Genomic DNA, 25152 nt, shown 5'->3' with positions numbered 1-25152 from the left:
ATATCCATTGGTGCAGGAAAAGCATTTGACAAAATCCAACACTCAATTTTGATAAAAACTCTAAGCAAACTGGGCATAGAGGGATCATACCTCAACATTAAAAAAGCCTTATGTGACAAAACTACAGACAACATCATACTCAATGGGCAAAAACAATTACTCTAAGAAGAGGAACAAGACAGGGATGCCCACTCTCACCACTTCTGTTCGACAGAGTACTGGTAGTGCTAGGCAATGCAGTCAGACAAGAAGAAGTCAAACAAGGCATGCTAAGTGGAAAAGAGGAAGTAAAACTGTCATAATTCTCGCAGATGGCATGGTATTGTCCATAGAAATACCTAAAGACTCCACCAAAAAAACTAGGAGATTTAATAAATGAATTTGGCAATGTAGCAGGGTACAAAATTAACACCCAGAATTCTATGGCTTTTTGATACACGGATAATGAACTCAGAAATAGAAACAAACAAACAAAAATGCCATTTCGCAGTGCAACAAAAATTTAAGAAACCTAGGAATAAACTTAACTAAGGAGGTAAAAACCTGTTCTGGAAAACTACAGGAAATTGAAAAAAAGTGATAGAGGAAGACTAAAGCAAATAGAAGAACATACCATATTCATGGTTTGGTACAATCAACATCATTAAAATGTTCATAGTACCCAAAGCAATGTACAGTTTTAATGTATTAACCATTAAAATGTCAATGGCGTATCTCACAGACCTAGAAGAAAGTTTCCAAAAATTCCTATGAATTTAAGAAAAGACCCCAAATAGTTACAGCAATCTGGACAAAGAAGAACAAATTTGGAGGGATCACAATACCAGATATCAAGCTATACTACAAGCCACCATTCTCAGAACTGCCTCTTACTGGAACTAAAACAGACAAAAAGACCAATGGGACAGAACAGAGAACATAGAAGTCGACCCTAACCATTATGCTCAATTAATATTTGACAAAGGGAGGCAAAAGCATAGAATGGAGTCATACAGTCTCTTCAATAATTGGTGTTGGAACCTGGATGGCAGTCAGGCCTAGGCAGGGCTGGGTAGGTGGGGCGGCGCGGGGCGGGGCGGGGCGCGGCGGGGCGGGGCGCGGCGGGGCGGCTGCGCACTGTGCTAGGACTCTGCTGGCACAGGCACTGCACTGGAGACTCTTGCCCTTCCCGCGGGGTCTGGGGCCTCCCAGCAGGGCCCCATGGAGGACCTTAGCCTGGACAGCTGCAGAGAGGAGGACGCGGCGCCAGGCGCCAAGGGGTGGCCCGAACCCCAGGCGAGGGTGCACTTCCGCGTGAGAAGGTTCATCATGGAGGCAGGTGTCAAGCTAGGGATGCAGTCCATTCCCCTCGCCACCGCCTGTGCCATTTACCATAAGTTCTTCTGCGAGATCAACCTGGATGCCTATGACCCCTACTTGGTCGCCATGTCTGCCCTTTACTTGGCTGGCAAAGTGGAAGAACAGCCCCTGCGAACCCGTGACATCATCAACGTGTCCAACAGGTACTTCCACCCAGGCAGCGAGCCCTTGGAGATGGACTCCCTAGTCTGGGTGATCCAGGACAGCATTGTGCAGTGCGAGCTCCTTGTGCTGCGGGTACTGCGCTTCCAAGTCTCCTTTCAGCACCCACACAGGTACCTGCTCCACTACCTGATTTCTCTCAAGAACTGGCTGAATCCTTACAGCTGGCAACGGACCCCCATCTCCATCACTGCCTGGGCCCTGCTGCGGGACAGCTACCGCGGGGGGCTGTGCTTCCGGTTCCAGGCTCAGCACATAGCGGTGGCGGTGCTCCACCTGGCCCTGCAGGTCTATGGGGTCCAGGTGCCCGCTGAGGCCATGGCCGAGAAGCCATGGTGGCAGGTGTTTAGTGGCGACCTTACCAAGCCAATCATTGATAACATTGTGTCTGATCTCACTCGCATTTATACCATGGACACAGAGATCCCCAAAGACAAGCCTGGGACACTCGGCTGCCAGGGGACAGCACCACCACATCGCCCTGAGGGCCGGTCCCCAGAGCACTGGCAGGGAGGACTGGTTTTGTGCTGCTGGAGGCAGGCCGGTGAAGGCGATGACATGCTGCCACTTTGATTCTCAGGCTTTGACTGTCCCTGGCAGCCAAGGTCCAGATGGGGATGGGCGCTGCACCTCCCGCGGGCAGGAGGGTGCCGCGGGCAGGAGGGTGCTGCGGGCAGCTCTGAGGCCTCCGGGTCTGCTTTTGTCCTTTGCAAGGACACAGACTACAGCCGAGGTTTGGGATCAGTGGAAGGAAAATCAAAGAACGGATGGGACTGTGCCCCAGGGGATTTTTTTAAAGGCCAGATTTAGAGAAAGTATGACTCAATTAACATAGAGGAAATTTTATTTTGTTTCATTGAAGATATTACAAAGCCAAAATAAAAACATAATAATAATTGGTGTTGGACTTATAGCACAGATACATGCAAAAAAAATTAGTCTAGACCACCAACTGACACCATACACAAGTATAAATTGGGAATGAATAAAGGACTTAAAAGTAAGTGGGTAACCATGAAAATCTTAGAAGAAGCAAAATATCAGGCATCTGTCTCAGCAATACCTTTACTGATACAGCTCCTAGGGCAATGGAAACTGAGGAGAAAAGAAACAAATGGGACGACGTCAAATTAAAACACTTCTGCAGAGAAGAAGCGGCCAACAAATACAACAACAACAACAACAACAACAAAACAAGGAAGTCCACTGCCTGGGAGAAGATATTTGCCAATGTTATATCAGATAAGGACCTATTCTCCAAAATTCATACTGAACTCATCCACTAAACAAAAGGAAGATCAACATTCCAATAAAAAACTGGGCACCACCACCACGAAGGCCCCTTCTGACTTATGGTGGCCCAGTTCCTGTGATGATTATTACAGCCACACAGGAGATGGGTATGATGGGGGCACGGCAATTACTGCAACAGCCGATGGGACACCCCTGTAAGAGGTCCTGAGTGTGGTGCTGGCGGCGATCACAGGATACACCATGTATGCAAGAGAGAGTGAATCATGCAGTACAGTAGCTCACCTGATTGGGCACTTGGGGAGTCAGAGGGGAAGCCCCTGTGACAGAAGAATTAGACACTGAAAATAAAAATGATAAGGTACAGACAATATTTTATTGTAAGCAATTTGGCTTCTGTTATTTAAGAATGACAAAAAGCAAATGGTAGGTTTGGGGGAAGCAACAAGAATTGTAGGTACCATTATGAAGTTTCAGGATTGGAGGCAAGGTTTGAATTGTACAAGGTTGCTTCCTAAGTGCTGATTTAAATTACAATATACTGAAATGTTTAAATTTTACATATTGTATTGTTAACATATTCAGAATATAAGCACAACCAACAGACCAACAGAGGCAAGACACTGGGAGTGGGTGACAAGAACAAGAGACTAGAGATAGAGGAAGCCGGAGGGAAGGTCAGTAGAAAAAAAGAAAGAGACATATATATTACTTTTTGTAAAACCTTAAACACTAACATTACAAAAAGTTTTCAGAAGAAAGTGTTCTGCAACATGGGATTTCTTGTCTGATTTTACAACAAACACAGAAAAGCAGTCCGTTTGGATGGTGAGTTATATTCATGGCCCTAAATTTCCCAGGGTGTCTATGACCATATGTGCATGAAGTCTTTGAAGTGAACTGCATACAAAATGAAGCAGTGTGTTATTTCGTCATGGCATGCTGCCCTGTTTTCCAGTTAGGGAGGGTAAACAAATGAGGTATTCTCCTTGGAAAACCTAAATGGATAAAAGGATTGAAGCACCTCTGACAAGGCTGCAAAACAAGGATTCCTCCAGCTCTGTGGCCCACATTTTGCCCCCTAAGATACTGGTAAGGAGCAGGCTGATCCCACTGGCCCCAGGAGGAAGAGGAGACCCTGGGGAAATAGGAGATGGTGGTGAGCAGCAACAGGGCAATGTGGCGTGGCAGCACAGCAGCCTAGGCCTCAGCATGAGGAAAATTCACAAACACCTGTGGAAAGGAGTATAGGAAGAACATGTCATGGCAGCCCCTGTTGAGGGCCAGGTGGAAAGGCCTGAAGGTGCTGTGGGCGGACTAGAGGGAGAGTTCAGAGGAGGGGCTGAGGTAATCTGCTTTGACTCTGAGTGACAGTGGACATGCACACTCCCTCCTCCTGCCTAAGCCCCCCTGCCTGAGCTGGAATTGCACTGCCCTTGTTGTACTGGTAGTTCCTGTCTCAGCCACACACCCTGCGGCCCTCGTGTTACAGGTTGTTTCCCTCCCAGCATCCAGGTGTCCCTGTGAGAGAAAAATAATGGCCCAGGAACCTGGCAGCACACCAGGGGAGAACCCAGGCATCCCCTCCTCACCTGTCCTGTCCGCTCACTAGGGGCCATCATCCTCTCATAGTACTTCAGGGGATTGAGCCACAGGTCTTTGCTGATGATCTGGTAGGGCAAACAGACCTGGGTTAGGAGAGCACAGGGACCAGACTAGAATCCCAAGCAGCAGGCGGACACAGGAAGCTGTATGCTGGCATGGCCAGCGACATCCCACCTCAGCAATCCTGCCAGATGCTGTCACACTGTGGTCAGAGAACCAGTGAAAGAAGCTGGCGCTGCTGTCCTGGAGCCTGTGGCTGTAGACTTCTCATTCATAATGCTGGTACCACTGAATGGGAGTGGCACAGGACAACCTGTATCCTGCAGGAGAGGGGTATGTGAAGCTGGGTACATCGCCTTCCATCCCTGCCCACCACCAGCTGCAGCCCATGCAGGGAGCCTCCTCTTACCTGTGAGGGTGAGGAGATACTCCTTCACAATCACATGGTTGTGGAAGTAGGGGTTGCTGCGGAAGTACAGGCTAATGGTGCAGCAACCCCAGGGATGCCTGACTTCCCTCACCTGCAGAAGGAAAGTGGATACAGGGAGTGAAATCGCTGCCCAGTGCTGCCGCCTGTAGCTGTTTTCAGGGACAGGCCATTTCCCCACCTGCCCTCCACTACTCCTTGGAGCAGGTGCACTTACCTTCAAATCGATCACATGGCCGAGCATATTTTCATCTTGGACGCTGATCATGGCCGACAACTCTGGGTGGTTGACAAACTGCTTTGGGTCAAGGAGCCTCCAACCTGGGAGCTGGGCATGGACCAGCTAGAAAGAGCAGCCTGGCCTGGCCTCTCCTTCCCTTAAGGCCACTCCTTCCACATAAACGGCAGAAAGCGGCACAGCACCACTCTGTTTCCTGACAGACCCTGATGCCCACCAGATTGTTTTGTGCTGAGGGCTTGACAGGCTACACATCACACATTCCTGCTTCTGACTGAGAAACTGGACATAGAGACAGCCTGTAAGGCAGCATTAGTTAGTCCCAGAACAGCCCGTGCAACACAGCCCTGTGTGTGGGCATCAGCCCCTGCTGTATGCGTGCCTCTGCCTTGGAGCTCTGCCCCTGGACCCCCTGGTAATGCTTCTATGGTGCCTGTACAAGACAGAGGGTGTCTCCAGGATCCTGGGCCAGACCGGGGCGCACTGCCCCTAGCTTGTCCTCAATGTTCTTTTCTATGGGAACCATCCCCGCTTACACCGTTCTCCTGCACTGTCCCATGCTCCTTGTGATCCTGCTCCTCTACCCTCAAGGATACAGCTGTGAGCCAAAACCCAGGGATGCGCCGGATATTGAGGCTTCTCCGTTTGAAATAGGGCTTGAGCCTCTGCCGAGTCCTGCACCTGAGCCGAGAGAAGGCCCTGCTGGCTTGCTCGTTCATGGGCTCCATCTCCAATTGAAGGGCCTGGAGCACCTCCAGAGGGGACCAGGTGAACTTGGCCCCGGGCCCTGACTGGGCCTGCTCCTGCTGCACTGGCTCCTCTTCTTCTGGCTTTGCTTTGGCCTTGATTGAGGCTCCACCTCTCCCACCTGTTCCACTGCCTCCATGGTGCACTTCCCCTCCCCCTGCAGGACAAACTGCTCCCCTGCAATTAATTGCTCCTCCATCCACCCCTCCTCCTGGTGGTCACTCCCTTGTGGGTCACCTGGATCCTGTGCCTCCAGCCTCAGCTCTTCACTCACCACCTCCTCCTGCCTCCCCACCTGCAGATCTGGGAAAACCTCCTCACCTGCCCACTTGGCCTGCCATGGCACCACCTGCAGAAGGCCCTCTGTCCTCAGGATAAACTGAGCCTGTGCCTGGAACTCCTCCCACAGGCCCTCCTTGTCTTCCCCTTGAGGAGCAAAGGTTCCCTGCTGCACCTCACTCTCCTCTCCCTGCACACACTGCTCTGCAGCCACCCAGTCCTCCCCTCTCCCGCACTCAAGATCAAGCCCAATATCCTGGCCTGTGTCCAACCTCAGCTCCAGGGTCTCAGCCTCCCCCACCTGCATGAAGTCCTCCCACTCCAGCCCCAAAGCTGCCCTCTGAACTTCCTGTGCCCTTGTGTCCTAGGTATCACCACTTCCCTGCACCGAGGTGAAGCTAAAAGCCTCCTGGATCATCCTGCTTGCCCTGTCCTTCCTAGTGCAATGGCCCTGGGGAGCCCTGTGAATCCTCAGGCGCCCTGCAGCTGAAGGCCCCCTAGTGGAACTGAGAGGAAGCGCGCTGCCCCCAGGAGCCCCAGTCTCCCAACACAGCCTGACTCTGGATGCTCCCTGGCTCTGAGACTGGTGCTGTGAAGGAGCAGGTGGTGCAGAGCCTGCTGAGTCCAGGCAAGGTGCTTGCTCACTGGTGCATGCAACCAGGCCCTGGTGTGCTGACTGGGTGCACACTGGGCTCATGCCCAGGCGCTGGTCATGTGAGCATGTGGTACAGAAGGCACCTGGCCAGGCCCAGCCTGCTGTTTCTGGCTGGGCTCCTCAAAAGCCTCCTCCAATCACGGATGGGGCAGTGGGTGTCACCCTGCGCAACCCCGCCCCTCACTCAAAGCTCTGGTGTAGGTAGATGGTAACTCGGAGGTATCCTCTTATCTCTTCATTAGCCAGAAAACGGAGATTTTGAAAGCTTAGAATCTTGACCTGACTGAAAAGAAGGAAGAAATGGTGGAACTTGAAAATGACTTCAGGTTTTCTCACTGTGCTGAATGAAGTCAAAAACTGCTGCAGTGAAATATTTTACCCGTTGTTCTCCCCGCATGAACTACAATAATAATGTGCTTTGTGTTGACATTTACTGCTGTGTTGCTGACAATTACCCTGAAGAGAAATTAAGGTGATTCAATGGGTTGGAAAAAGTTGAGCTAAATCAGAAAGCAGGTCTAGTTAAGCAAGTTTATTCTCTATCTATCTAAAGACACACACACACACACACACACACACACACACACACACACACATTTATATGGCTAAGGTGACTCGAGCATGTGCCATACGTTTGAAGCTCTTGCTGGCGACATTTGCATGCATGTGTTTCAAATCGTCATTGTCAATCTGAATTTGGTTGACACTGCTATTATAGAGAAAGGGCAAACAGCAGTACTAAAATATTTCTTCTAATTAATCTCCTTTCAATGGGCACAAATCCATGCACCTGGCCACTGGTATTCTAATAGTGGCAAGATATCATCCGTGAATACTAATATTCTATTGGGCCAGGACATGCCAAATTGGTCACACATATCTATATATATAAAAGCGTAAGCGACATTATGAGTGGTTGGTACAATGCACACCGACCACCTGGACGCAGACGCTCAACACAGGAGCTTCCCCCAGGTGGTCAAGGCTCTCCCACAGCAAGATCATCACTCAGCCAGAAGGCGGGCTAATGGCTGGAAAGTGCAGCTGTGACAGCAAGAGCCTCTGCTGCCTATGTGCCTATGTGACAAGGCTACGAAGCAGTGGTGGCAGGTGGAGTGGGGCTTGGATGAGCGGGAACAGAGCACCTGGCTCCAGCTTGGGCTCCTGCCCGGCTGCCTGCCCTTTCGTGCATTGCTACATCCCTCAGGAGGTGTCAGACCTAACCTGGCAGTCCCACATCTCCCAAGGGGTCCCAGATTGCGTGAGGGTGCAGACCAGGCTGTGGGACGCCACCAGTGCTTGAATTTCGTTCACCAGGCTTCTAGTCATTTTATTATTTATCACCGATTTAGCATGGTTCTCTTCTAATGCTGAATAATTTAAAGGTATAACCTGAATTTTGTAATGATGGCCATTCAGATTTTACTGCTCTTTAGCGGTATTATTTAATGGCTTATATGAAGGGCACTAATCTCCCTCAAAATATGAGAACTATTACATGTCCCACAAACAGTACTATGCTTCAGTGCTAATTCTTTCCACTAATGCCCCTAAGGGAGCCTATCACTAATTTTCTTTGCTCACTAGCTCATCCAAAATTGAAATGGGCAGGATGCTTGTCTATATTCAAGTGCAGAGGCATATTCTTCTTAACTACACTGATGCTATCAATACTTTCAATTTTACAACATAATTTATAGTGAGGGTCTCTATGTTAGACTTTAAAACATCTCTTTAGTAATATGAATAAGTCACTTTTACCTTATTTCTTCACAACTATGTGCACGCTCTGATTTAGCAACTCTCAATGCCTGACTCAAGTGTCCCTTTCCAACCTTCTTTTCATTAAAAACAGGCCATCTGAATCCACACTGATCACTTTTCAGCCTGCTGTGACAATTCAGACATTCCTTGGGTTACATTGGTCTCGAAGTACATAAGTTTTGTGGTTACGTTGCCATTCCCCATTTATTTATTAAAAAAAAAAAAGTTTGATATTTCTACGTATGCACATATGTGCTTTATATTTTCTTAATATTCATTTACCACAAGAAAGGTCAGCAATTGTTATCTTTCTTCTAATTTTTTTTTACTGTTGCACACCATTACTGCTGTGTATGTGTGCTCCATGTGAGTGACATATGTGCTTATGTAGGTGGGTTCTGACTTACGCGAATATTGCATTACATCCCACTGCAGGAACGCGTCAACAATGTAACGCGAGGAACTACTGTACTTGTATCCTATTGATTAAGATGTAGTTATTTGGTCTCCATATTTCTTCAATACGTATATGATTGTTGGAAGTACAAATTATATCTTTATATATTAATGTGTTAATTAGAATTTTCACTCAATAAAAATAAATGCCTTGTCCTTACAAAAAGATCTGGCCTTATAATTGAATGGCCTAATACATATTAGAGTAGGGCATGACTACCAAAGTTTCTCAGAAGAACATGGGTTGAAATGAAGAGTATATCCTGCCTACCCCTAATTGAAACAAGAGCCTTAGTTGAGCTCCATCATGATCCAAACAGAAACAGAAACAGTAAGATACATGGCAGGTTTCTGGTACTATATGCCTACTGAGCATCCCTCAATGCACATTTCCTGATGGTGCTATTGATCAGAATGTGCACTCACAGGACATTAGGGCCTTCATGCACAACTCCATCCTGAAACCACATGAAAAGGAGCGTATTGGACAAGAATGTTAGCAGGGACTTTACAATGCAGAGGGATTCTGAAGAAGATTGAAAAAGGTGGCAGAACCCTAGCCAGTTGGGAACAGTGGACAGATCACCGACCTTCAGACTGAAGGGCCCCAGTTTCGATTCAGGTCAAGGGCACTTGCCTGAGTGTGGGCTCAATCTCCAGTCTGGGGCTTGCAGGAGCGAGCTGATCAATGAATCACTCTCATGACTGATGTTTCTAACTCTCACTTGCTCTCTGTTTCTCTCTGAGATAAATAAAAATATATTTAAAAGAATGGTGGCAGAATCATGGATGCTGCAGGGACATGCTCCCAGGAACAAACTGATATTCCAACTAAAATACAGAACAACTTCCTGAATAATCAATGGAAAACTCACAGGAGAGAACCCTGACACCAGAGGACCGAAGGTGGAGGCCACTTAGACACTGGTAGGAGGAGAGGAGGCTTGAAGGGGCGGGCCTGACACCCACAGACAGCAACTGAAGTCTCGGAGAGATATCTCAGCTGTGGTGGACTACCACTGAGAACTCTGGGTCTAATCCCCAAGCTCGGCCTCCTAGCAGAGAGCACCAGAACTGAGGAGGGTACCCAAATAACCTGTGGATGTGAATAGCAGCAGGGCACTGTCTGCCAGGGAGAGACAGCTAGAAATTCAGGTATCCTCTTAAAGAGCCAGCGCACAAATTTCCCTGTGGAGCCACACCCCTTGTGCCCTGGCAAAGGGAGGGTGAAGTGGACTGGAGCTGTGAGGGTAAAAGCCAGAACTGGGGACTCAAGGGTTCCAGCACAGAAGACAGACACTTCAAGCTTCCTGGGAGGAGTCATTTCCTCATGCAGCAGAGAAAATCTTTCCCATGCAGACATTTGCCTTTCCTGGAGGAGAGACAATTAACACACACTACTGGGAAACACCTTGCCCTGAGGACACTTAAGAGATTATAAATAACAATAAACCTACACACAGAGGCAACTGCACCACCCTGTTGAAACAAACTCTTGCTATAACCTGAGGACCATTGCCTTGGAAGCAAGTTAAGTTGGAATCCTATCAGTCTATAGACAGAGTAGGACTCTGGATGCTTTGAGTCTTTGCCTGACCTACTTAGTCAGAAACATCCTTTAACAATATTCTGCACTAGAGACTGATAGGCAGACAGGTCTACCTAACTTGTCACCACAAACCCACACAGAAAGCCAGAAAGAGGAAATAAATAAACAATCCTCAAATGAGAGAACTGGAGAATTCTCCAGATATTGAGAGAGATGAAGCACAGAGAAGACATTTATCTGAATCAGACATCAGAGTTATGAAGGTAAAAGAGCTCAACAGCATATAAAAAGATATAGTGACTACGAAAAGAAGATATAAAATGACATAATACAAATGAAGAACACATTAGAAGGAATAGGCAGATATTAGGGAAAGCTGAGGGTCCAATCACTGATTTAGAACAGAGTTAAAAATATCACCCAATAAAAAAAGATATAAAATGACATAATACAAATAAAGAACACATTAGAAGGAATAGGCAGATATTAGGGAAAGCTGAGGATCCAATCACTGATTTAGAACAGAGTTAAAAATATCACCCAATAAAAAAAAGACAGAAAAATTAAGATTTAAAACAAACAAACAAACAAACAGGAGGGCCACTTACATAACAGTATTAGAATAGCCAGTGTGCCAAAAGAGGCAGGAGGGGAGAAAGGCATAGAGAAGGTCTTTGAAGAAACAATGGCAGAACACTTACATAACCTGGTAAAGGAAAATCCCACACAAGATCAAGAGCCAAAGAGAACCCCAAAGAAGAAGTACCCAAACAAACCCGTGCCCAGACACATCATAATTAAAATGCCAAAAATTAAAGAGAAAGAGAGAATCTTCAAGGCAGTAAGATAAAAGAAAACTGTTAGCTATGAAGGAGTTCCCATAAGGCTGACTCCTGATCTCTCATCAGAAACTCTATAGGCCAGAAGAAGATGGCATGAAGTACTCAAATTAATGGAAAGCAAGGATCTGAGACCAAGATTACTATATCTGGCAATTCTTTCATTCAAAATAGACGGTCAAATACAGAGCTTCCTAGACAGAAAAAGGCTGAAGGAGTACATCATCTCCAAGCCAGCTTTACAAGAAATGCTACAGAGATTGCTGTAATGAGAAGGAGAAACAGAGACAGAAACTTAGCCACACAGAAACGAAATGGAAAGAAATAAATAAATACCTATGAATAATAACCCTAAATGTAAATAGGTCAATGCTCCAATCTAAAGGTGTAGTGGAGCAAAATGGATACAGAAACATGATGCAAGTATATGCTGTCTACAGGAGCACCACCTCAAAACAAAAGACACACACAGGATGAGAGTGAAGGAATGGGAAAAATTTCCATGCAAATGGAAAAGAAAAAAAAGGCCGAAGTAACAATATGCATATCAGACAAAATAGACTTTAAAATAAAGGCCATCAAGGTCACTGCATGATACTAAAGGGACCAACCAACAAGACGATATAACCCTAGTAATCATATATTCAGCCAACATAGGAGCACCTCAATTTATATATCTCAAACAAACAAATAAACAAAAAATCAAAACAAACAAAAATTCTAGAAGACTTTAACAGAGAGTGTGACAAAAGGACAGTCACAGTAAGGGACATTTATCACCCCTCTGACATCACTGGATAGATCTTCCATATGAAAAAATAACAAGGATGCAGAGCCTCTAAAGGACACACTGGATCCATTAGATTTAAGTGACATTTTAGAATAGCGGTTCTCAACCTGTGGGTTGCGACCCCTTTGTGGGTCGAATGGCCCTTTCACAGGAGTCGCCTAAGTAAAGGGTGTCCCACAATTCACGCAAGAAGTAATTTTGATAGAAAACAAGGTTTATAATTAAAAACTGTACATTTTTATTGATTCATAAAGAAAGTAAAAGAACTGCACTTGGAAAACTACAGGACATTGAAATGGAGATAAAGATATCAACCAATGGATTAATATACCATGTTGATGGGTTGGTAGACTTAACTTCATTAACATGTCCATACTACCCTAAGCAATTTATAGATTCATTGTAATCTCCATTAATATACCAACAGAATATTTCACAGACACAAAAAAATCCTCGAAAAAATTCAAATGGAGTAAAAATAGTCTGAGCAATCCTGAGGAAGAAGAAAAAAGTTGGCGGGCTCACAATACCAGATATTAAGCTATATTATAAAGCCACCATTCTCAAAACTGCCTGCTACTGGCACTAGAAAAGACATATACTCCACTGAAACAGAACAGAGAACCCAGAAGTGTACCCAAGTCATTATGCTCTATTATTAATTTACAAAGGAGGCAAGAGCATACAATGGAGTCAAGACAGTCTCTTCAATAAATGTTAGGAAAATTAGAAAGATACATGCAAAATAATGAAACTAGACCTCCAACTTACACCATTCACAAAAATAAACTCAGAATGGATCTACTTAAACATCAGATGAGAATCTATAAAAAAAAAAAAACTTATAAGATTGCCTATGTAGCAATATATCAGATATGTCTTCGCAGTATCTTTATTGATACAGCTCCAAAGGCAATGCACACAGAGGGGAAAATAAACAAGTGGACTACGTCAAAATAAAAACCTGCACAGTAAACAAAATCCTGAAGAAAACAACCAGAAAGCCCACTGCATAGGGAGAACATATTTGCCAATGGTATCTCGGATAAGTGTTGAATCTCCAAAGTTTTCAGGGAACTCACACAAATTAACAATTGGAAGATAAAAAATCCAATCAAAACATGGGCAAAGGACCTAAATTAACACTTTTTAAAAGGATACCTATAAAAGGCCAAGAGACATACGAAAAATGCTCAAAGGCACGAACAGTCCAAGAGATGCAAATCAAAATGACAATGAGGTACCATCCACACATGTCAGAATTGCTTTCAGAAAAAAATCAACAAACCACAAGTGCTGGTGAGGATGCAGAGAAAAAGCAAACCTTGTGCACTGCTGGTGGGAATGCAGACTGCTGCAACCACTGTGGAAAACCATATAGAGATTTCTTAAAAAATTAAAAATGGAGCTCCCCTTTGACCCAGTGTTCTCTCTTCTAGGTATATATCCCAAGAAATGAGAAAGGCCAATCAGGAAAGATATATGCAATTGTATGTTCATACCAGCCCAATTTACAATAGCTAAGATTTGGAAACAGTCTAAATGCCCATTAGCAGATGCACGGATGAATAAACTGTGATACATCTATACAATGGAATACTCTACTGCTGTAACAAAGAATGAACTCTTATAATTTGAAACAGCATGGATGGACTTGGAGAGCATTACACTAAGCAAATTAAGCCAGTCAGAGGACGATAAATATCACATTATCTCACTCATTTGTGGAATATAATGAACAACATTAGCTGATGAACAACAAGACATCCAGACACAAAGAAGCATTGATCACACTGTCAAACCTCAGAGTAAAGTGCTTGAGGCAAAGACCAACAGTAGTATCTGTGTGTGTATATGTGTGTGTGTATGTATACGTGTGTGTGTGTGTGTGTGTGTGTGTGTATGTATGGAGGGCTAATGAACTTTGACATGAACTTTGATATTCAGGAGGGCTGAAAATCAGCAGTATATTACACGGCTGTTGGCAAAATGGCTGAACGCAATCTTGCTAACCTGATGATTAAACCTTACTACTGATATGCCTGTCTGCTTTGCTAAAGGGCATATATGAGAAACCTACAGCCAAGTAAATGAAAGCTGATGGGTGCTGCATTTCAGAGAGCCTCTCCCCAAGAGAAAAAGGTCTCCGCCTGGCTCCCCAATGCCTTCTAAATTTATATTTGTTGTCTAATGTATTCATTTGTGTGCAGCTCCTTTCCCAGATCCTGAATCATTGCAGCAAAAGGTTGCAACATTCTGGCGCCCAATGTGGGACATCTGGAGAAGAAGTCTCACCAGAACAAAAAAAGAAGTCTGTCAAGGGCACGTACCTTGGTTGCGGGGACATACCCAGTGGGGACTGTGCAGGAGGCAGCTAATTGATGTTTCTCTCTCATTGATGTTTCTAACTATCACTCTCCCTTCCTCTCTGTTAAAAATCAATAAAAATATCTTAAAAAAAAACTCATTCAAGCATTAAATCTCACCATTAATAAGACACGATAAGTAAAAAGATAGTTTTACTTAATCTGTATGCATTACATCATTGGCCAGCATATCTCTCTCCAATTGGTAATTCCGAAAAGAAACCAAGTTTGTAGCACTATTTAAAAGAAAGAAAAAGGCTTTTAAAAGAAACTCCATAACTGTGGCCTAGAAATTTCTCTGGAAGCAGAAACAGAAGGAGATTCCCTTCAAATATCTAGAAAACTGCATATAAAAATAAATGTATCAGTCCTCAAAAAGAAAACAATTTGCATTATGCTTTCCTAAAAAAAAAAAATTATGTCAATATACTCAAAGACTGATAGCAAAAATCCAATTAGAGTCAATCACTGTCCCCACCCAATGAGAAAGGAAGATAGGAAATAAGCCTTGTTTTAGACTGATTTAAATGAGCAAATGAAAATAAAAGAATATTCAGGGAACATAGTTGGAATAGGCAGAAACCTATTCCTGGAGAGGTCACTGTTTTTACTGATAGTTCATCTCATGGTAAAGCTGCTTATACTGCAATGAGTTCAGACCAAGTCATGCAGACCAGTCATACTTCTGTGCAAAGAATCGAATTAGAAACGACCAAGGCTGACTTGCAGGATTTCCAAAAGCCTCTTCATATTCTCTCTTTATCTGCTTATGCTGCTGGCTTGGTAAACAGAACTGCAACTACTCAATTTAAATGGCTCAGTGACCGAAGCCTTTCTATACTATTTGAACAAGTCCTGGTCCTTTAACAAAAGGAAATGAATATGCCTGTCAGTAAGTTATTTTATTAAACAAGTCACAGAATTTCACAAGCTTTTACATCAGCCTGCCAAAATATTGTACAGCCGGCAAAACAGATTATGAAGAAATGCCCTCCTTGCATGTTACATCTACTACAAGGGCTCTAAAATCCCAACTTGGAAAACAAAAGTGGCGGAATAGTGAAGACATCTCTTGTAAGTAGACCACACCAAGCCTTAATTACTTTAAATTTTACCCTTGTAATGCTGATGGAAAGACACCCATAGAATTACACTGGTGTCAGAATAAGCCAAAGCAAAATGGTCTGGTTAAATGGAAAGGTACCGAGTCTGGTTTAAGGAAGGGTCCCTTTATTAATCTTTGGTCAAGGATATGCTTGTGTATTTCCAGAAAACTCCTCCAAGCCTGTGTGGATTCCTGCAACATGAATCTGAGAGAGGAACTGACCAGACTACTCCAACTACAGATAGCAGTGCCCCAAGCAACATGCTGAGGAGACAGAGGAGAAACATCTAGAGATGGGGGATGGTGACCACGCCTTGCCATGCTAGCAGTCATCAGCTGTGCCTAGGTGCCGGTGGCTCTTGACAAAGCCCAAAGAGGTCAGACCTGCATTGTCATTTCTCACCGTTTGCCCACCATCCAGAACTCGAACATCATTGCTGTCATGTCACAAGGGAACAGTGACTGGAAAGGGACCCATAAAGAACTGATAGCCCAAAAAGAAGCCTACTATGGACAAATTCCTTATATAGCTGAAAACGATATTTAAAAGGACATGAAAGAACTCAATCCTTTTCATTGAATCTCCTTACATTTGCTTTTTAGAATAAGCAATGTTGTCTCTCTTTCTTGTTCTTCTATGTTTTCTTCCAGTCTGAAGAAGCAGAATCACAAGTCTTAAAAGAATCTGAGCCCAGAAGATAGTATACACCTTTCTAAATTAATTAAGAAAACAAAAAGGGGGAAATGATGGGGCAAAGACCAAAAGTAGTTAACATATCAATGGGAGAAGTCCCACAGAAGGCGAATGGACTTTGATGTTCAGCATGGCAGAAAATCAGCATTTTGTTATCCTGTTGTGGGAAAAATGGCTGAAGGCAACCTCCTAACATGAAAATTCTTCTATTGTTTACCAAACTTTACCATTGATATGCCTGTTTGTTTTGCTAAAGGACAAATGTGTATTCAAGTAAATAAAAGTTGTTTTGTCCTGGGCTTCAGAGTGCCTCTCCATTAGAGAAAAAAGCCCACAGTACACAAAAAGAAAGAGATAATAAAGGTAAGGTCAGAACAGATATAAATGACGTAGGGATGAAAAAAAAAATAATACAAAAGATCAATGAAACCAAGAGCTGGTTCTTGGAAAGAATAAACAATATTGATGAACCTCTAGTCAGGCTCAGCAAGAAACTAAGAGAGAGCCCCCAAATAAACAAAAACAGAAATGAGAAAGCTGAAGTAACAAACGACCCCACAGATATACAAAGTATTGTAAAAAATTACAATGAACAACTCTACTACAACAAACTGGACAAGCTCAATAAAATGGACACATTCCTACAAAAAGACAAGCTTTCAAAACTCAATCAGGAAGAAGCAAAAATCCTGAACAGACCAATAAATACTGATAAAATTGACACAGTAACCAAAAAGCTTCCAAAAAACAAAAGCTCTGGACCAGATGGCTTCACAGGGGAGTTTTACCAAACATTCAAAGAAGAAGTAAAACCAAACTTTCTCACACTATTTCAAATATTTCAAGAGGACGGCATACTTCCAAGCTCTTTTCAAGAAGCCAGCATTACCATAATCGCAAAGCCAGAAAAAGACACTACAAAGAAAGTGACTTACAGGCCAATATTTCAGATGAACATTAATGCTGCAATCCTCAACTAAATTCAGCAAACTGGATTCAGCATTGCATTAGAAAGATCATACACCATGACCAAGTGGGATTTACTCCAGGGATGCAAGGATGGTACAAAATCTGCAAATCAATGAACGTGAAACATCACATAAACTATTTGAGGGAGAAAAACCACACAATCATATCAATTGGTGCAGAAAAGGCATGTGACCAAGTGCAACAGCCTTTTCTGATAAAAACACTCAGCAAAGTAGGAATAGCAGAATCATCCTTCCACATAATAAAAGCCTTATATGACAAACATACAGCCAACAACATACTCAAAGTGCAAAACAAAAACCATTTCCCTCTAGGACAGGAACAAGACAGGGACGCCCACTTTCATCACGCCTGTTCAACACAGTACTGGAAGTCCTAGTAAGTGCGATCACACAAGAAAAAGAAAGAAATGGTTCCCAAATTGGAAAAGAAGAAGTAAATTGTCATTATTTGCAGATGACATGATACTGTACATAGAAAACCACAAACACTCCTTCAAAAATTTAATAAACTTAGTAAATGAATTTGGCAATGTAGCAGACTACAAAATTAACGCCAAGAAATATATGGCATTTTTACACACCAATAGTGAACTTACAGAAAAGGAGATTGAAAAAAGAATCCTATGTATCATCCCACCAAAAAAATTAAGACACCTAGGAATAAGTTTAGCTAAGGACGTAAAAGACCTACACTCAGAAAACTAGAAGATGTTGAAAAAAGAGATAGAGGAAGACATAAACAGATGGAAGGACATACCTTGTTCATGGATTGGTAGAAACAACCTCATTAAAATGGCTATACTACCCAAAGCAATCTATATGTTCAATGCACTCCGCATTAAAACACCAACAGCATATTTCACAGACCTAGAATGAACTCTCCAAAAATCCATCTGTAATTAAAAAAAGACCCTGAGCCCAAACAGGTTTGGCTCAGTGGATAGAGCGTCGGCCTCCGGACTGAAAGGTGCCTGGTTCGATTCCGATCAAGGGCATGTACCTTGGTTGGGGGCACATATCAAGTAGGGGGTGTGCAGGAGGAGGCTGATCTATGTTTCTCTCTCATTGATGTTTCTAACTCTCTATCCCTCTCCTTTACTCTCTGTAAAAAATCAATAAAATATATTTAAAAAACAAACAACCCCCAAAGAGCTGCAGCGATCCTGAGAAAGAAGAACAAAGTAGGAGGGATCTCAGTACCAGATATCAAGCTGTTTTACAAAGCCACTGTTCTCAAAACTGCCTGACACTGGCACAAGAATAGACATATAGGCCAATGCAATAAAACAGAAACCCAGAAACCAATCCAAACCAATAAGCTCAATTAATATTTGACAAAGGAGGCCAAAACATACAATGGAGTTAAGACAGTCTCTTCAATAAATGGTGCTGGGAAATTTGGTCAGACACATGCAGAAAATGAAACTAGGCCACCAACTTACACCATGCACAATAATAAGGTCAAAATGGATAATGACTTAAACAGAAAGCTGGAAACCAGAAAAATATATAGAGGAATCCATAGGCAGCAGAGTCTCAGATATATGCTGAAGCAATCTCTTCACCAACGCAGCTCCTGGGGCAATGGAAAATAAAGTTAAAGCAAACAAATGGGACGACATCAAAATAAAAGGCTTCTTCATAGCAAAAGAAACCACCAACAACACAACAACAAAGCCCACTGCATGGGAGAACATATTTGCCAATGTTCTCTCTGATAAGGGTTTCATCTCCAACATTTACAGGGAACTCATACAACTTAACAAAAGGAAGATAAACAACCCAATCACAAAAATGGGCAATGGACCTAAATAGATACTTTTCCAGAGAGGACAAAAGGAAGGCCAAGAGACACATTAAAACATGCTCAGAGTCACTGATCACCCAAGAGATGCAAATCAAAAGGACAAGGAGGTACTACCTCACAGCTGTCAGAATGGCTATCACCAACATATCAACAAAGGGCGAGTGCTGGTGAGGATGGGGAGAAAAAGGAACCCTCCTTCACTGCTGGTGGGAATGCAGACTGGTGAAGCCACTATGGAGAAGAGTATGGAGTTTCCTCAAAAAACTAAAAACGGAACTCCCATTTGACCCAGTGATCCCACTTCTAGGAATATATCCCAGGAACCTAGAATTACCAATCTGAAAGGATACATGTACCTCTATGTTCACTGCAGCACAATTTCCAATAGCTAAGATTTGGAAACAGCCTAAGTGCTGGTCAGCAGATGAGTGGGTTAAAAAGCCGTGGTACATCTACACACTGGCATAGTATGCTGCCACAAAAAAGGAAGGGGCACTGACCATTTGCAACAGCATGGATGGAGCTGGACAGCATTATGCTAAGCAAAGCTAGTCAGTCAGTGAGTCCGAGAAAGAGAAATATCACATGACCTCACTCATCTGTGGATTATAATGAACAACATAAACCAATGAACAAAAACAGATCCAGAGACAGAGAAGCATGGATCAGACCATCACCCTCAGAGGGAAGGTAGGGGAGGGTGGGGCTAAGGGGGAGAGATCAACCAAAGGACTTGTATGTATGCCTATAAGCCTAGTCAATGGACGCAGACACCAGGGGGTGAGCGTGAGGGCATGCTTGCGGGGTGGGGGTGGGGGTGTGGGGATAGTAGGGGTTAAGAACACATATGTAATACCTTAATCAGTAGTAGGAATGAAAAGGAACCCAGGAACATATCATCAGGTGAGAATTCATACACTCACACTCACACACACTCAGGAACACGCACACTCACACCAGGAGAGGGCTCTGCTGCTCTCAGTGGAAGTCACCTCTTATCTCCCAGCCTGACCACCGCTTTCTCACCAGCTGAACCAGAGGACAATGATGAGTGACGGCCCTGGTGCTCTGCGGAAAGCGACCTCTCCCTCCCGGACACTGCCCACAGTCCAGCAGCCACTTTTCTGCCCCCTCTCTGCCCTCCACGCGCTTAGCAAGGCTGGGCTGGCCTGAGAGCCCACAGACTTGAGGACCCAGATCCCGGGGGAGTTGGCGCCGGGGCTCTGGGGGTCCCCTTGGTCAACTGCAAACTCGGCCAGCTGAGGTCACACAATAAAGGCCGACGCCAGAGTTCCATGTATTGTTCCGTGTAAGTCTCCTCTGCGAGCTGCCACTCTGGCACAGCAAGCGGAAGGCCTAACGCCAGTGAGCCAGGTTTGGACCTCAGGCCTTCACTACAACAAGGTGGGAACTCATTTCCAGATGGAAAAAGCCCGCGCGGTGTGGCTGCGGGTTACCAGTGACTAGAGCAAGTTCACCCCCAGAGACAGCAAGTTCATCCCTGGAGACAGCAAGAACCCAGAGTGTGCGCTTACCTTTTCCACAGGTAGTGCTCCTCACCAGGTGGACTCCTGCACAGCAGGGAGGCTGGCTGGAAGTAAGAGGTGGGGGGCGCCGCCCGGCAAGCTTCCTGGGACTGTGCCCTTGTTCCTTTGGGGGCAAAATCTCTCAAGATCTGGAGACCAGGAACAAACCAAGATCAGGGGACAGAAGGGGGGGACGTGTTTTAACAGGCCGAGAGAAGGTGTGGACAGGGGCGCCTGTGCCACACCCACCAGGCTGCAAGGGGTGGCAGAGGGTCGGGGACTGTCAGGGGAACCCTGTGCTTCCAGGCATGAGGGTGGGGGCGGTCCCAATGTGGAGGGAGAAACAGGAGGCCTAGACCCCCAGCTAATGTCCCATTCGCCACCCCTGGTCTGTGTTTCTGGGGACCCCTTCCCCCTCTGTGGTTGTGGCTGCCACTTACCTACCTTGTTCCCTGGGCCAGGCTTGGCTCCCCACTCCCACCCCACCGCAGCCCCCTGTCTAGAAAAGAGCGCCCTGCCCTGGGCTAGCCCACTGTCCCTACTGTCTGGATGGGGACATTTTAGTAACCCCCGGGGCAGAGGAGAGCTGGCCACATGCAATTACATTGTCTCTCTCCACAGGTGCCCTCCTCAGTCTACCCCTGGGGTTTGGGTCACCAGAGCTCTTTGACAAGACTGGAATCCAGCCTTTGCTCTGCTCACCTCCCCTAAGCCTTCAGGTGATGGCAGCCTCCCTGCCTTTCTGCCCCCTCGGGAAGGGGTTCTCCTCTCACCAACAAATCCCTTTGGCAAAGTCACAGCTGGGCCTGAAAACAGAGAGTGGGCAGGAGGCTCCTGAGGAGGAGCAGGCCAACAAAGCTGAGGAGAGGTGGGGAGGCACCAGCCACAGCCTGGTGCTCAGGCTCTGGCAGAGCTTCCCCTTAGCTGAACCTTAACCCAGGGCTCTCCTCTCAGGTGGCGCCTCCAGGGCGCACAGGGGGCCTGGCATGCTCAGTCTGACAGGTTTTGCTGCCTGCTTTTCCATAGTCTCTTTAGGAGACAAAAGTCAGGCTTGTGAGGAGAGAGGGAGAGGGGAAGAGCAAAGCTGAGGCAGAGCCTTGTCATCCAGGCTGGCCTGAGGCATCTCCTGGGGGTCTTTGGAAATCAGCTTCTCATAGTGGGGAAGGGCTTCTCTAATAAGAATAGAGCCGCAGTTGTTTAATCATTACTTACAAACTATAAATACGAGGCCCCAGGACACTGGAGGATGAAACAGGCTCTACTGAAAACATAGGCTGCCTCCATGGCCCATTACTCAGAAAAGAATTGCATTTTGCAAAGAGACCAGGCACAGGACAGGCTTTGATTTGGCAGCTGTGCCTGCACCCTGACACCCTCCTGGGGTCTTTCTCAGGAAGGCTGACGATTCTAATCTCATCCCAGGAAGGGGCTGAGCTGTTCCTAAAGTCTTGGAAGATTAGCCTCCTTGTGGTCAGCCTTTGAGCTCCTGAAGGGCAGATAGTAGGCCCTCCCCTCCCCTTTGCAAGTGACACTTGCAGCTGGCAGCTACAGGTAGCTATCTTCTCCCCAAGAGGCTGAGAGCCGAATTTCCAGGGTGAGCGACTGCTCTCCCCATACTGACCGCATCCTTGGATAAACACTCATTGTGTGGTTCAACCCTGTCTCTGCTTAACATGGCTCAAGTAGTGACAGGCAGCCTCAGACACATTGTGCTGCCTTTCTCTTTCTCACTCAGACATGGGGAATATTCAGACTCTGCAAATTGTAAGACCTTATCTGAGAGGGAGATTGGGGAGCGGACACTGTGTCCCTGTCCTGCAGGTGACCCTGCATCTCTTCACCATAGGCTGTGGGGAGGTCCTGTGGGCGGAGCGTTACAGCAGGGTGGTGAGGCTGGCTTCCTGTGTGTCCCTACCCTGCCATTCTTCCAGTCGTTCCCCATGCCTATGAACTAGCAGAGTTGAAGGTTTCCAACTACATAGATGGAGGAATGAGGACAAATGAGGCGACTGCTTTCAGCCCCAGCCTCACCTAGAGCAGAGCAGATAAAAAACAGAAACAGAAACAACTCACCTGGGAACTGGAGATTCAGCATAGCCCTCCCCCCTCTCTCCTAGATGGATTTGGCAACTATTTGTCCTGGAGTGGCTGCTAATGCCATGCTCAGAGCTACACACAGTCTCTCCTCACAGAGTTTACAATGAAAACAGAAAACACAAACACACACACACAGCAAAACCCAACAAGACCATTATCTACAAATGGCTCTTTGTAACTAATTCTGTCAAGAGAACAAAGGGGCTGGTATGGAAAGTTACAGAGGCAGGAGACTCCTGCCTGAGGGTTGTATAAGGAGGGGCCATCAGGGGCTTGGAAAGATCCTGTTGAGGGCATGAGGACAGAGAGCACAATTTCTGAGAGAGTAAAGTGCTTGGCCAATTTGAGAATGCAAGAGACACTGGGGCACAGGGGAGGGTGGTAGAGTGACATAGAGGGCAATGGTTGCATCCCTGGAAGGTGAAATTCAAAGGGAATCTGTTTGAATTTTGCCCACCCTTATGTTCATGATGATCTGGTTGCTTGTCAGCATTGCAGAGCTTGATGCACTAAAAAGACGAGGTCTGTTATATGAAAAGTAAAATGCTCGCCACCTGAGTGATTACATATTGCAAACCTATTCTTGTAAAATTAAATGTGAATATAACATTCATTCATTCCATTGCTTCACCCATTGCCTCATAATGTTCGCCATGTTCCTAGGCGACAGTAAGCCTGCATAAGGAAAAGGGACTAAAGTTCCTGGACGCCACTCTCTTGGGAAATCAGCAATTCATATTTATGAACCCCTTAAAGCAGTCCATATGTCCACTAAAAATGATAATGCTAGTTATTGTAAAATATCTTCCTGTATTTTTTACAAGGTTCTCTATCACAATTGCCTCTCCTGGACTAGTGATGAAGAGCTATTTTAATTTTAGAAACATTAAATGTGTCAGACAACCAGCACTGCATGATAATGATCACCCTTGTGACTTAAAAACCCTTCAGTGATGGAAGAGAGGGATGCTGGATGCTTTTGAAGGAGCTGCAGTGTGTGTGTGTGTGTGTGTGGGTGTGTGTGTGTGAGTGTGTGTGAGTGTCTGTGCGCACACACACTACTGCACAGCTGAGAGAGGCTGAGTCTAGCCAGCGGTGGGCACACTGCAGCCCGGGGGCTGGATCCGGCCCGTTCGGGTGTTCTATCCGCCCCGCGGAGCCCAAAGAGTGGAGGGTTCTCTTGCTCTCCCCTCCACTCCTTCACCAACAGCAGTGTTAACATGAATTAGTTCACACAAACACTCCATCCATGCTTTCGTTCCGGCCCTCCAGTCCAGTTTAAGAACCCATTGTGGCCCTCGAGTCAAAAAGTTTGTCCACCCCTGCTAGCCTGTCCTGTGAGAGGAAAAAATAGAGATGAGGTGAAAGGGATACATACTTTTTTCTACAATCACGTACAGTAAGCCTAAGGGGGAAAGAAGCTGCAATCTCAAACTAAGCATGCTTGACATGGATAAAACATACAGCCCTTACTGACTAAGGAAAACTTAGCTTTTTGATGTTGTAGCCAGACTCTTGTCAGGACATTTTGAACTTTCATGCTGTCAGTTGTTGTTTTCAGGTGAAGAGACTAAGACAAAGAAGAATAAACAGGGGTCCAAAGCAGGGAGGGCAAATCAAGAAGGCATTTGGGGCTGACTTTTGCTTCCATGACACCCACTGTACAACAGGCTCCTGATATCCTTACAGGCACCTGCAATGGCCTCTGGACTCCCAGCTCACTGCAAGAATAGCCAATGTGAAAGGTCTTGGAGAGAATTCAGGGTGGCCAGAGTGCATTCGCCACAGTGTGTGTCCCGATTTCTGTGAACCACACCTTTTGAAAATTCTTTTGGCATAGCTATCCAGGAGCCCAGAGGGAAAGGCAGGAACCTTCATCCCTGGGCGGCATCCCTTCTCACAGATTCCGGCCTCCCAGAGACTGGACTTGAAGAGGATAGAGCCCTCCCCATGTGAGTGACTGTTGGGGGAGAGGTTGGGTGTGTGGAGAGGAACACTCAGCTGAAGGCCAGCTGCTCACTGACAGGCGGTGCTCTCACAGCTCCAGGGCCTTGGCCCAGCGTCAAAGCAACTTCTTAGGAAGGAGATGTAGGCTGCCCCACCAGTCCTGGTCCAGTCCTACTTGGACAGGTTGTCCACTGGTTGCTCCCCTGGTTGCTAAGTCTCAAGCTTGGAACAAAAGGACTTAGAATCCTCAGAGCTCAGGAACAATTTGCATGGAGTTCCCTCCTCACCCCTCAACCTGGTTGGGGAGGGGATGAGAGAGTCAGTGGTGAGTGTCCTTTCAAGTGTCAGAGTGTCAGGGGGCAGAGCCCTGAGGGGTCTCCCCCATGGCTGGGCTCTACTCCCCTCTCTCTCCTCAGGACACAGGTGACCTTTCCCAAGGACAGTTCATGTGGGTACCTGGACTGACGCCTCTCCCTCCCTTCCAGGTTCACCTGAGT

General features: G+C 45.6%; 1 protein-coding gene across 1 annotated transcript; it reads left to right on the top strand.

Moving 5' to 3' along the window:
- Positions 1-1200: 1200 nt before the first annotated feature.
- Positions 1201-23381, top strand: LOC308512417 (cyclin-Q-like; the record flags this gene model as incomplete). The annotated part of the gene is made up of 2 exons (XM_081082176.1): positions 1201-1958; positions 23372-23381. The coding sequence occupies 2 exons, from the start codon at positions 1201-1203 to the stop codon at positions 23379-23381; spliced, it is 768 nt and encodes a 255-aa protein (XP_080938302.1).
- Positions 23382-25152: the final 1771 nt, after the last annotated feature.

This window comes from Myotis nattereri (assembly GCF_964212035.1).
Source record: "Myotis nattereri genome assembly, chromosome: Y".
Taxonomy (NCBI): domain Eukaryota; kingdom Metazoa; phylum Chordata; class Mammalia; order Chiroptera; family Vespertilionidae; genus Myotis; species Myotis nattereri.
This window is presented reverse-complemented; position numbering and strand designations above follow the sequence as displayed.